Source organism: Mytilus californianus, unplaced genomic scaffold (genome assembly GCF_021869535.1).
Source record: "Mytilus californianus isolate M0D057914Y unplaced genomic scaffold, xbMytCali1.0.p SCAF_14, whole genome shotgun sequence".
NCBI lineage: Eukaryota > Metazoa > Mollusca > Bivalvia > Mytilida > Mytilidae > Mytilus > Mytilus californianus.
The window spans coordinates 36830194-36843908 of NW_026262626.1; the positions used below are offsets into that span (position 1 = coordinate 36830194).

General features: G+C 32.3%; 1 protein-coding gene across 10 annotated transcripts in view; it reads left to right on the plus strand.

Moving 5' to 3' along the window:
- LOC127724635 (E3 ubiquitin-protein ligase rnf213-alpha-like) overlaps positions 1 to 13715 on the plus strand; it is a 1011139-nt gene that overhangs the window by 904149 nt on the left and 93275 nt on the right. For all 10 annotated transcript variants that reach the window (XM_052231639.1, XM_052231642.1, XM_052231640.1 and 7 more), the window contains 7 exons: positions 682 to 913; positions 5475 to 5621; positions 6185 to 6459; positions 6814 to 6982; positions 9725 to 9864; positions 12002 to 12199; positions 13094 to 13216. In XM_052231639.1, coding sequence (XP_052087599.1) covers positions 682 to 913; positions 5475 to 5621; positions 6185 to 6459; positions 6814 to 6982; positions 9725 to 9864; positions 12002 to 12199; positions 13094 to 13216 — 1284 coding nt within the window. The remainder of the gene's footprint in view (positions 1 to 681; positions 914 to 5474; positions 5622 to 6184; positions 6460 to 6813; positions 6983 to 9724; positions 9865 to 12001; positions 12200 to 13093; positions 13217 to 13715) is intronic.

Here is a 13715-nt window from a genome sequence, read left to right on the forward strand (position 1 = left end):
CACGTTTATTTTTTTAACCTGTTTCAAAATTATTTTTTTCTTTTTTTTTAATCATTATCATACTGCTGACATTTAAGAAATGTAACTGATCGTATTGCACATTACTATTTGTGTTAGTAGTTTACAATGCAGTCTCTGTCGTTCACACCTACATGTAACCTACGTCAATTTTGAAATTTTAAAATCGTACAAGCGTTGTTATGTTTGGTTTTAATTGTGTAAATTTCAAGATTGTTATAGTAAAATTAGAATAGATTGATATGATTCATTTTACATCATAATCATACTGATGAAGGACATCTGTTATCCGAAATATTTATAGATAATAACATTTAATGTTTCATTTTTTTAACATTGTTGATGTCTGGTACACTTGTAGACGTTTATGTAATTTATTTTTTGTGTACATGTATCGTTACTCGTACGATCCAGCACCCTCTTAAGGAAGATCATTAACCAGTATCTATACGTTTTATATATATCTGTGTATACATAAAATTGTAGCTATAAACATTATAGAGGTTTACGACTTTAATTGCTTGTATGAATATCTGTAATCCCTATGTCATTATATTCTACAATTCATTGACCAATTTTTTTGCACCTCTTTCTGATATTGTTTTGAAATAAGATACATATATGTAGAGAACCAATTGTAATAAATATAATTAAACATTTTAGAAGCACAATCAGAGTAGTGAAATCGTGGAGAGCAGGTGTAGGCAAAACTCTATTTAAAAAAAGAATGACTGAGGATCTTCAAAAGATGATTCTGTCGGAGTCAACAAGTCTTACAATTCCTCTGCACGAAAAGAAACTAAATACTGACGAGGTCATGAATGTTCTTCTGGACGTAACCCTTCCACCGGAAATAATTGTACCAAGAATTTTCCATTTTGACATATCTCACGAGGTTTGTATTCCTTTTTAATTAACTGCTATTTGCAAAAGAAATGCTAATGGTATTTTGGTATCAATCCCGATTAAGGAAATTTCATAATTCACTGTCTGTTGGGCATGAAAAATTGGAAAAGATATCGCATTGCCATTAAATTAGCCTAATAGTTTTTCTTTTTAATGTATACACATTAATTAATAAATATATGACTTGAAGTAATTTGTTAATAGATGGTTTGAAGCAATTTGTAACTATATTGCTTGAAGCAATTTGTAAACATTTGAATTGAAGCAGTTTATAAATATATAACTTGAAGCAATTTTAAAATATATGATTTGAAGCTATTTGTAAATATATGGGTAAAAGTAATTTGTAAATTTATAGTTTTAAGCAAGACTTTTGTTTCTTTTTTTGTTAAGATTAATTTTTGTACCGTTTCTACAGTGCATACGATACTGCCATTGTACATTGTTTATGAAATCGTTAAAGTAATCCTATCGACATAAGATGGGATCAGCAGCGTTAGTTCTGTCAATGGGAGATATATGGATTAATCTGTTTCCGTTAGTACCAATTTTCGTGTAGAAAGGATTTCGTGTTTTTATATCAGTTTGCACAAACATATCGTCAACTAAATTGGCGGTTCAACTTTACCCACGTAGTGCAAGAGTGCCGGTATGCATTGTACCAGGTATCAGGTATAAAATGAGTCCACATTATAATATTAATGAATTTTTATCATTGCTAATTTATTATATCAAATTCATTCCTCTCCTTAAGTTATATGTACGTCTACGTTATTTTTGTTAATGATCCCGATGAAAAGACGGATATCAGAAAATAAATATGACATCGTCAGATATCCATGTGACTGTACCAATTCAGGTACTTCATCAGGGATTGCTTATTTATTTTTATGATTTGGAGAATTATGTGTTAATGAGAGAACTTTGATATTTGTTTTCTGATTTTTTTGTAAGCGCCTGTTAATGTTACTTCAGCTGTCTGTTTGTTATATATGTGTTGTTTAACGTCGTTGACGTCGTTTTAAGCTCATCTGGCCCGAAGGGCCAAGTGAGGTTTTCTCATCACTTGGCGTGCGTCGTCCGTCGTCCGTCGTCGTTAGCTTTTACAAAAATCTTCTCTGAAACTACTGGGCAAAATTTAACCAAACTTTGCCACAACCAGCAATAATGAATCTAGTTTGAAAAATGTGTCCGATGATCCCGCCTGCAAACACAGATAGCCGACATGGCAAAATAGAACATAGGGGGTAAAATGCACTTTTTGGCTTATATCTTTGAAACGAAAGCATTTAGAGCAATATTCTGACAAGAGTAAAAATGCTTATCAGGTTGATATCTAACCGCCATTAAATTTTCAGACGAATCAAACAACCCGTTGTTGGGTTGCTGCCCCTGAATTGGTAATTTCATGGAAAATTTGCTATTTTTGGTAACTATCTCGAATTATTATTATTCAAGATAGAAATAAACTGTAAACAGCAGTAATGTTCTGCAAAGTAAGATCTACAAATAAGTCAACATGACCAAAGCTGTCAATCGACCCCTTAATATTCAATTTTTAACATTTTTTCATAAATTTTTGTAATCGTTTACAAAAGTCTTCTCCTCCTAAACGTCTTAGACAAATTAAATTAAACTTGGCCATAAACATCCTCGGGTTAACAGTTTTAAAAAATGTGCCCGATGCCCCTGCATGCAACCAACATGTCCGACATGGCTAAAAATAGAACATAGGGGTAAAATGCAGATTAGATTTATCTGCCCTGAAATTTTCAGACGAACCAGACAACCTGTAGTTGGGAAGGCCCATGAATTAGTAATTTTAAGGAAATTTTTGCAGATTTTTTGGTTATTATCTTGAATATTATTATAGTATCTAATAATATCTAATATCTAATAATATATAGTATTCATTACTTTTAATTATGACTTTAACCTTATTTTACATGATTTCCAAAAAGAACAGTAAATACAGAAGAGCGACACAGGCTCTTGAGAGCCTCTAGTATTTTTTTTTATTCCATCTCGATTAAATGCACATCACAAAATTTTAAGTGCAAATATTCTATTCAATCAAAACATGATGATATACATTATTTTTTTAGTTAACTGTTATAAGCTAATTGTTCCTGTATTATGTTGTATTGAATGGTAACGGCAAAATAGTCAACATATTATATGATCTTTCATCGAAATCAAGGCTCAAACAGAAATCATAATTTCTCAAAGGAATCTACAAAATTTGTTTATTTCTACAAGTGAACTGAAAAATTTACAGCTTTTTTGGGATATACTCAAATGTAGTTTTAACAACCCACCGAAACATTTGAAAATATTATCTATAGAAAGTCGTTGTGTTGATTACGTTTCTTTGTATTAAATCAGGGTTACTTCCTACATTTAACAATTATATATTTATTTTTGATTTAATAATGTCTCTTCAATGTGAATCTATTTCTGTTATCTCGTTATTTTTTTTTTAATGTTATTGACATTTTCTAAATACTGAATTGGGAGACCTTTTTATGATAAGTTTTCCATACTTGCAAATTTACATGGACTAATATGACTACGTATCCTTAATCATGTTAATTAAGGATTTAGGGCGGAATTACAAGTCGTTGCTTTTCGTTGTTTTTTAAGCAATACATGTACGTATCAGATAACATCCATTTCACATGCCGCAGTTTGTACGATTGTTTATGTATTTAAATGTTGTAATTTTCCACAACTACTTCAATGATAATAATACGATTGTTTTTAGAGATTTAGTTCGATAGGACACTTATTTGGTCCTAAACATAAAGGTTATTATTTCATAAAACTGTTGAAAAGAAAGGAGAAAAAATATAGATAAACGAACAAATCTTTGAGGAAGTAAATAGTTGTTGAAGGAATTGAATTAATAATTAGGAATTGAATAAATATTTAAAAAACGAATTAAAATGTCTGGACATTCGTACCTTTAATATGAAAACACAAGATATTTTAATGAAATTTGACAAATAATTATGAATTTCAATCAAATTGAGGCCTAGAAAATACAGAAGAAGAATTTTACAAACTTACATTGCAATCAGCTGTGTTTTTATTTAACGTACTCGTGGCATCGGATATAAATCGAAAAGTTCACGTTTACAGGTACACGTATAAGACATTGAATGTGTTTGGAACATTCAAAAACATAAATAATAGAAAAATTTTGGTTTGTTTTGTATGGTTCCTATATCACCCAAATTTTCAAAAAGTTACAGACTTTACAAAGAGATTGTTTCAAATGGAAAAAGGTAAAACAAAAAGAGAGGCGAATGAAACCAAAGAGACATTGAAACTCACAAGTCGAAAATAAACTGACAATGCCATTGCTGAAATGCCAAAAAAAACAACAGTCGAACAACAGTACACGAAACACAACATAAAACCATAAAGACTTGGTAAAGCGAATACCACCAACAACACGGGGTGATTTAAGATATTCCTGAAGGGTAAGCAGATCCTTCTTCGCATTGGGCACCCGTCTTGTTGCTCAAGTAAGTTCCAACCCGGTAACAAGTCTAATTCTAAAGCTTACATTACGGGAAAATGGACGAAATTGTAGTTGTACCATATCTGTCGTCACCTATGAAACAGATATTCCATAACAGTCAACCAACTCATCATGACGTCCGTATAATGTCCATAGGGATGATTTCAACTTCATCACTTGGAAGTGTTTGTTTAATAACTAAAGGAAATCATGATAGGAAATACAAACCCAGGAATATCGTATCATCGTGAAGATATATACTCCGCAAGAAGTCGCTGCTGGAATGTTGCTACCTAGAAATGGAAAGTTTGCAATTGGGAAGCTTCAATCAATTGTTTCAATCCAAAAACGGTTAACAGATACATTAATATTCATTTTCATAAGTTTTATTTTCTTCCGACGCAGCTTAAATAGTATCTTACAAAAAGACTCATCATAGATACCAGGATTGTAATTGTGTACGCCAGACGCCCGTTTTGATATTTTTGTCAATGCATGACCTATATATTTTTGGATCACAATCGATTCGTGCTGTATTCTTTGAATTTAGTTGAAAATTAAAATTTGTGCTAATTGTGACGTCATAAAAAACACTATTACAGAAATCTTCATGGACAGACATTTTTCCATCTGGTCATTGAAATACTGTTGATTTCAATTGATAATATAAAAAAATTATATGAAATAATAATTTAAAGTTTTAACGAAGCAAAAAGAGCCATATTTGCTTATTATCAAATCTAACTGTAGATTTCCTTAATTTTCGTAGGATTACGGAATTTAAATCAATAAATTGTTGTCAAGTAAATGAAATGAACAAACCTTTATGTTTTGTAATGAGACAAAAAAACAAACTCATTATTATTGTATTCATTTTACAAAATTAGTGATTTGTCATATATTTGTAGCATTTGAACATTTATAATTCTCCACAACTGATTGTCTCCACATTGATCTTAAACGAAAATGTTACAGATTGATATGTCTTCTGCAAGTTGTGGCTAAACAACATTTACTATTTCAGGTACAAGAAGGTGTGGACGATTTCCTTTTCGATCTGATTATACTAGGATGTTTACATCATAGTTCAGGAAATGTTTGGAGAAAAGATGCAATAGATTACTACATAATAGAATCTATGCCGCCACTATCAAAGGGAACTGGTGCTCAGGTTTAAAGTTTAAAAACAATTATGTAAAACATGCACAGATTATCAATTATATAATCTACTTTTGCACCTCTTATTTCATTTTTTCATCTCATTTATTTTCGGGGTATCTTTAAGGATGACATACATGTATCTCACACTATAGCACACATTTAAAAAATAACTATTTTATATCCGCATATCAGTAAAACTAATTAATTTTTACTATGTACTTTTATGGGCAGTAAGTGCTCAATTTGAAAAATCAGATAAAATCGTACATGTAATATATGTCGATATCCATACGAATTTGAATTGCAATTGGGAGCTATTGTAAAACTGAAGAAAGCTAAACTCATTTGCAGGGGCTTTGGATGGAAGTTTTTTCAATAAGGGAAAAAAGTATGAGAATTCGGAGGCAGAAAATGTTATAACTGGTTGAATGGGCTTCCAGTCGAACATAGGTATAATAGCAGGCTAAGATTCTGTTAATTTCATCTGAAACATTTCATCGTGTATTTTATTCTGCCACCATTTTGTTTGTGTATATGTGCATCAAGTTATATTCAAAAGGATATGTTTTGTAGGAGGATACATTTACATGTATACACCATTGTTTAGAGGTTTTACCAGACATTTTATGCAGAGCTCCTCAGGAATCTTTAAATATTCTTACTAAAACGGCAATACCAAAAGATTATTCCTCACGCGATCGACTGTTTGATCAGATTGAATTCCAAAGTACATTGTTTCAACGACCTTACCAGTACTTGAAAAGACATGACACAAACAGTAGATTAACTGATATAAATCCTAAGGTACCAGAAGGAGATGCAGCTCATTGCCTCACAACATTGCTAAGGTATGCATTATCAAATAGTACACCAGTAAAATCATTGTTCTCCGATTTTTAACGTACACAATGTGTTGTATTGGTAGTTGCAATTCTAAAAACAAAAATCGAACATTGCTATATGAATAACACAAGCGGAAACCTGTTTTTTTTAGATGATATGACTAAATTAATGATTATGACAGGTTGTCAACATGAATTGTAACGAAGCAAATCTGCGTAGCTCAATTCTTTAAACAAATTTTGTTCATAATAGTGAAATAAAAGATATTGCAAGGGCTTTTTTATTGCTAAGAAGAAGAAGAAAATACATATGTAACTTAAAATAGATTAAATAAACTATTAATTACCCTATTTTTCCAGTCATTGTGGAGTAAAAGATCCGTCATGGTCAGAACTGCGACATTTTGTTGGATTCCTTGACAAACAACTGCGAGATTTTGAAGTATCAAACTTCTGTAGTGCTGCTGTATTAGAAGATTTGCCAGGATTTCCCCAGTTTGTACTGAAGTTTCTCATACAGATGTCTAGAGTAAGTAGGCTTTGTTAAATTTTAATTGCAGACAGCCTGTAACTTTATCAATGTCAATATATTATTTTATGCTTTACACTGGCAAAGGTAGAAAAGTAATCAAGAAAAAAATGAAAATTCATTAAAGCTACCTGCTTTCATCTATTGAAAGGTTATCCAATTGTTCTGTTTAAATAACTTTCAGAAACCTTATGAATACAATTTGAATAATTCACTATCAAATTAAGGCCTGCTTTAAGTTCAGTCTAAACAAACATTATGAGTTTATCTTGTTTATCATTCAAGAGTTTTTGATATGTTTTAGAAGGGCAAAATACATCGTTTTTGTTCGGATATATGTGTATCATTTACTAAGCATCATCATGGTTCGGAAATGTTTACTAGTGGAAAAAAGAAGTCATCATTGCGGTAAATATACGAACGCCTTAAATGATGACCGTTTTAATTGGACATGACTTAAAAAAAATCCATCACATAATTTGTAAATACTATTTAGGAACGCAACGATCGCATAATTTGAGAAAGATGTCCTGATCACCCGAGATCAATCCAAATGCTTTGTAAGGGTCAAATTGCTCAGTATTCATTCTATGAAGTTTTTGACTTCTCATGGCTCTTCGATTTTTACCATGATCTTGTTTGTCTGTTTTGTATATTCCAAATGCTTTGTAGGGGTCAAATTGCTCAGTAATCTTTCTATGAGATTTTGACTTCTCATGGCTCTTCGATTTTTACCATGATCTTGTTTGTCTGTTTTGTATATTCTGGATAGTTTTTTTGTTATTTATCATTATAATAACACTAGGACTTTAATTATGTGATCCAAGTTGTTGTTGAAATATAATATTAAAAGTATAGATATTACAAGTATGTAAATACATATGCAAAATCAGATTTTAAACTATTTTTTTTATGTGTTTTATCACCAGCCCAGTAGTCAGCACTTCGGTGTTGACATGAATATTAATTATATGGTCATTTTTATAAATTTCCTGTTTACAAAAGTATGAGTTTTTTCGAAATACTAAGGATTTTCTTATCCCAGGTATAGATTACCTGAGCCGTATTTGGCACAACGTTTTGGAATTTTGGGTCCTCAATGCTCTTCAACTTTGTACTTGTTTGGCATTATAACTATTTTGATCTGATCGTCACTGATGAGTCTTATGTAGACGGAACGCGCGTCTGGCGTATTAAATTATAAGCCTGGTACCTTCGATAACTATTTTATAAAGTAACCGCAGTTAAACCTACTTTAAATGAATTGAATTTTACATATTTTGTATATTCTTTTGTGAATCCCCTACAAACTTTATACATGTGTTTATACATTTTCTATGTTTCTGGTTCAAATCTATTCTATAACGTTAGAACTGTCAGTGTGATATTAAGCTGGGGTCACTCATGCACGATTTTTAGAGCCGTCCTTAACAGGACAATTCCCGATTAAAATTTGTCAAAAGTATGATCAAGATCCTGTGAATAGTAGCTAGAAATTCAAACTTTAATTAAAATTTATAAAAATAATTATTTAATCACGACAACAAACATACATTATTCAGAAAGCTTCCTAATTTAGCCATTTTCAGCCGAATTTGTCTCGATTATCCCGTTCTCAATCGGTTTTAATCCGATTTGTATAAATCGCATGGTTAAAAACGACATAATCTGTCCCGATTCTACCCAATGTGATCCGAAAGAGATCAGACAGTGATGAGAATGTGAACAGACGCTGGTGGAAGAAAAAGGTTGCCATATTCGGGATGATCAGGTACTGTCGGAAGGCAATCCTATCACAGTCTGCTATACCGCATTGCAAATGACTTTATCTGGACTGAGTCATATTGTATTTTGTAGTTGTTAGGACTCTGACGTGGGTTTCATTGCCGAAATTCATATTAATAACGGGATTGTTCCGGAACGGTTTTGGCAAAGACGATTCGCATTCCACAAGATCTGGAGGCAATCTTGACTGAATCCGAAAAAAAACATTCCCAGCATTGACAAATTTCTCCAGATCATGCCCGTTCAACAGGACACCGTCCAGAAAACACGGAACATTATTTCGATTTTGATTCGAAACAGCAAAATTTGTCACAACATAGTCACGGTTGTAATCCGAATTTTCAAAATCGGCTGAGTTTCCCCGAATGTTACGGGACGCACCTAACTGTCGGTCTGCTTGGCCGACCTCTCCGGACATTTCAAGGTCCGTCGGAATCTGGTACGCATGCATATGACTGCGTTATGATAAGGATAGGACATTCAATATTATTCAGGATAGTTATCCGACTTTTTAACTTTTTGTGTCTGATCTCAAACGGGAGCCATAATCGGCACTGTGTAAACGCCGCATTAAGAAGTCCAAAAGAATACTATGTTGGCTGTTTTTTTTTAACTGCTGATGTACAGTTGCGTTTTTTTCCCCAGAGATATGTCATGCTCATGTCGTATCTTATAAAATCCAATCCTTAGATCAACGGTTAGTTAGTTGTCTTATCAACGACGTGGAGATGCTAAGGTTTTCTCTTTGTCTGTGTGTCTGTATATTTATAACTTTTTGATGATAACCTTTTATTTTTCAGTATGCATTGAAAAGGCAATGCATGTTCTAAATTGTTATCCATTACCTAGTTATATGGATTTTTGACGTTTTTTGGTTCAATGTAGTCTGTAAAAACATCTGTTCTAGTGTGTTATCTATAATAAAATTTTAAAAAGCATGATTGATTGCTTTAACAGGATTTTTCTACACGATCATTGAATATTAGTGAAGAAACACCACTTGATTCCTTTAAGAGACAGATGCTGGAAGAAGATGTCACAGCTGAAGATGAAAACTTTGTAGAATTGTATGCAATGAGACGTACATGGGAAACAAGGTAATAAAATTTTAAAAAATGAAAGTATTTGGCATTTAGACGAACATATCTCTTTCGACAAATAAATATGGTTTAAAAAAAGGTATACATGTGCACAATTAGTTGAGTATGACATAAAGCTCAGAATTGTTAAAACAGAAAATGTGTATATCTTCCAAACGGTATTTTGAACAAACGAAGTTTATTATTCCACTATGCTGTCTTTCTGAATTTCATCAAATATCAGGTGAAACTTTCAGAGTCGATGGGTTTTAACTTTAAACCATAATATTAACCATCCGATTTTATTCAAAATTTGATCGCACAATGAATTGACTTTACAACAAAACACTATGTAAATATAAATAAATATGTATGCACATTCACATGTCTACAATTTTTCGATACCCGTATCTTGGCATTGCACGAGGATTTTAGGGACTTTCCGTTTTGAATTTGTCTCGGAGTTCAGTATTTTTATGATTTTACCACTTAGATAACTGTTGATGACGTATTAACACTAAAACCATTGAATGATGGATGTGAACTGATTGATATTTTAGTCTTAGATACATGATTTTTTTAATTAGTTATTATTGGTTTTGAACTAGCTGTCAGTAACGGCGGGCACACACTCATTTTGTACTTCGTGTCTTTTTTGTCGTGTGGAGGTATAAATACTCTGCTATGTCTGGTCCGTGTTTGGTTTGTTGTTTTTTCTGCTTTGTATCGATTTGATGAGTTAAGCTCTTTTCAATTGGTTTTTATAGTTTATTCTTGTGTTGTACTTTTACCCTACTAACCTAGGTTAGGGAGATGTAGTTGTCACATTAGGGGAAATATGAAGGACTGTTTACATTAACTGCTTATAGAAATGGTAGATATTAATACAACTCATTTTTATTGCACAAGATGAGTATTTCGCCAGTCAATGTCTCTTAAGAGATGAATGGGGCATAAGTTCACCAATTTCAACAGATATAAGAAGATGAGGCATGAGTGCCAATGAGACAAACTTCGATCCATGTCACAATTTGTAAAAGTAAATCATTATAGGTCAAAGTACTGTCTTCAACACGGAGCCTTGGCTCACACCGAACAGCAAGCTATAAAGAGCCCCAACAATAACTAGTGTTAAACCATTTAAACAGGGAAACCATCGGTCTAATCTATATAAAAACCAGAAATGAGAAACACTTATGAACCAAACAACAAACGACAACTACCGAAAACGTTTACAATTCAAAACTAGTTCAGGGCATTTTATTAGCCCCAATAAATTTGATAGAGAATATACCTACCGACATCGATGTATGCACAAACATGAAATGCCAACATTTTTGATCATTTAAAGCTTTTGAGATGTTGCTTTTTTTCGTTTTTATTCTTATTACGGTTTCCACTCTGATTTCAAAGTTTAGTGCATGAAAATGTACAATAAACGAGCGCGGCATTATGTGCTTTCAACACATGTCCCTGTTTATTTTCAACTTTTCAGACAGTCACTTAATACATTAAAAAAAGTCAAATGACAAATACTGTATTTACTATATGTCGATTATATATAGATAGTTTGTCAATTGGAAAATTCGAGGTTTGTGAGCATTATTGTGTAACCCATAACAATGCTATGAACAGATTGTGTATGCACTCCATGCTTTATTAAAAGTAGCCTAGACTATTGACATGGACGTCAGTAAAAAGTCATATTGCTTTCTGTTGTGTATCATACTTCATAAGTTGCGTTTTAAAAAGTAACTGGAAGCAATACACAAATAAGGGTATTACAAGGCTCAAAGAGGAAACCCAAAACTCATTTGTCGAAAAGAAACCGACATCGCCATGACAAAAAAAAACCAAATAGACGAACAAATCATTAAAAATGAATAGAAAACCAGAGACTGAGCAACACTGACCCACACAAAAATGGGGCAATATCGGTCAACAAATCCTATTTCCCTGGTGGCACTAGTTATGTTGAGAATTCAGAATGCTTTTCTGAACGTGCAATCGATCATTCAATATTTAGTACGCCTTTTCTTTAAATGCGCATAATACTGATAATAATGAAGCTTTGGTTCCAAATCGTCTGGTTATACACAAATACTAAACAAACAAATTTGTACATTGCGATTGAGAGAATATTTGTTGTTTTCAGTCCTCATCCATACCTGTTCTTCAACCCAGATGGACATAGCATGACATTCCTTGGATTTAACATAGAGGAAAAAACTGGCAATTTGATTGACCATCAAACAAAACAAATTTTGAAAACAAGAATTATGGCACGAAACCTTTTTGGTGCCTTAAAAAGAAATCGTGTGAATCTTGCTGAGAATTTTGACATTCTTCCAAGGTAGGTTTGAGTGATGGAAAACGTGAAATTTTTTGAATTTGAAATTTGGGTTTTGATCGAGCTTTTCAATTCCTTGTTCTGTTGACCTTTTTACATGGATACAGGTTAACCATGAATTTAATGTTCAACTAATTGAAGTTTTCTAATGGCTAGTTTGCAGAATTTGACAAAACCACGAAAGTAAATATCCACGAAAGTGTAAGTTTTCCTGGATCAAGAAATTGGTAACCACGAAAATAATGAATCCACAGTAAACATTGTTGGCATTATGTTGTTCTAGCGGTATTACATTTATTTCTCAGAAAAAAACTGACTAAGTGAAACGTTGGCCTATGAGCAATTTTAGTATTGATTTTTCATATGATAAACCCATTATTAATTTCAGAAAGGTTATCTCAGTTTTGTGAACCGGACTTCTTGGAAGTTAAAGTTAAACATATTTTGTCAAATGTATTAGATTCTACAGAGAGTAGCCATTCAAATTGTCCGTGATTTCTATCATTTATCCTCACCGTCAAATAAAACAGGTGGATGACATTTATTTGCTGTGAAATCTTTGTTCGACTCAATTTTAAAGGATTGAGGAAAAATATTTTAAGGAGCCATTTGATTACGATTATTAGAAAGACAATTGGTAAGTGAGAAGCATTAGCAAAACACAATTAAAACAATGTTTAGAGCTAACAAACGGTCCCAAAACATAGACAAGACAACTGTCTATGCATGGTATCTATGATGATCTTTGATCCGGTTGTTGTCTCTTTGTTCCATTCCCCGTTTCAAATCTCAATTATATCTGCACAATTTATTTATTATAATTCTAAACCCGATTTTTTATAACAATTTTGTTAATTTACTCATGCTTGCTTTAGTTTTTTACTGATTTTGATTTAGATGCGACAAACTTGCAAAGTTATGCGATGTAATGGGAGTTGCAACCCAACGTGACCCTGATGAGTCATATGAACTTACAACTGACAATGTTAAGAAAATTCTGGCTATCTACATGAGATTTAGGTAAGAACTAATGTAAATTGAACAAACTGTGAAACTTAAAAATCATAACCTGCAAACAAATACGCGAATCCTTGTGGTTCGACCAATCAAAATGGTATCTGTACTATTCCTTTTGATAATGAAGCCTGTAGGGTATACACTGGTACACGTTATACTATTCTACATAAGTGTGTCCAATCATATTGTAAAAGCTCTGCTGCTCTATTCTTTTGTGAAATATTTCTTTGTTCGCAGATTCAGGATTTGGATTTTGTGATGTTTGGGAAAGTTCATTTGCTCAATTTTGGTACAACTATAAAGGAATTAGGCGAAACTCAAGTCTACAAACCGTTATCAAAAATGAAATGTAAACTTCAGACGGGACTTACTACTTATCATTGAATTAAATACCATTTACTTGTTAACATAATATGTACAGCTAGGAAAAATATGTTAATGAATTATAATATAAATTGAATTCATGAACCTTTATTGTTCGTGCATATTTTGTATGAACTGT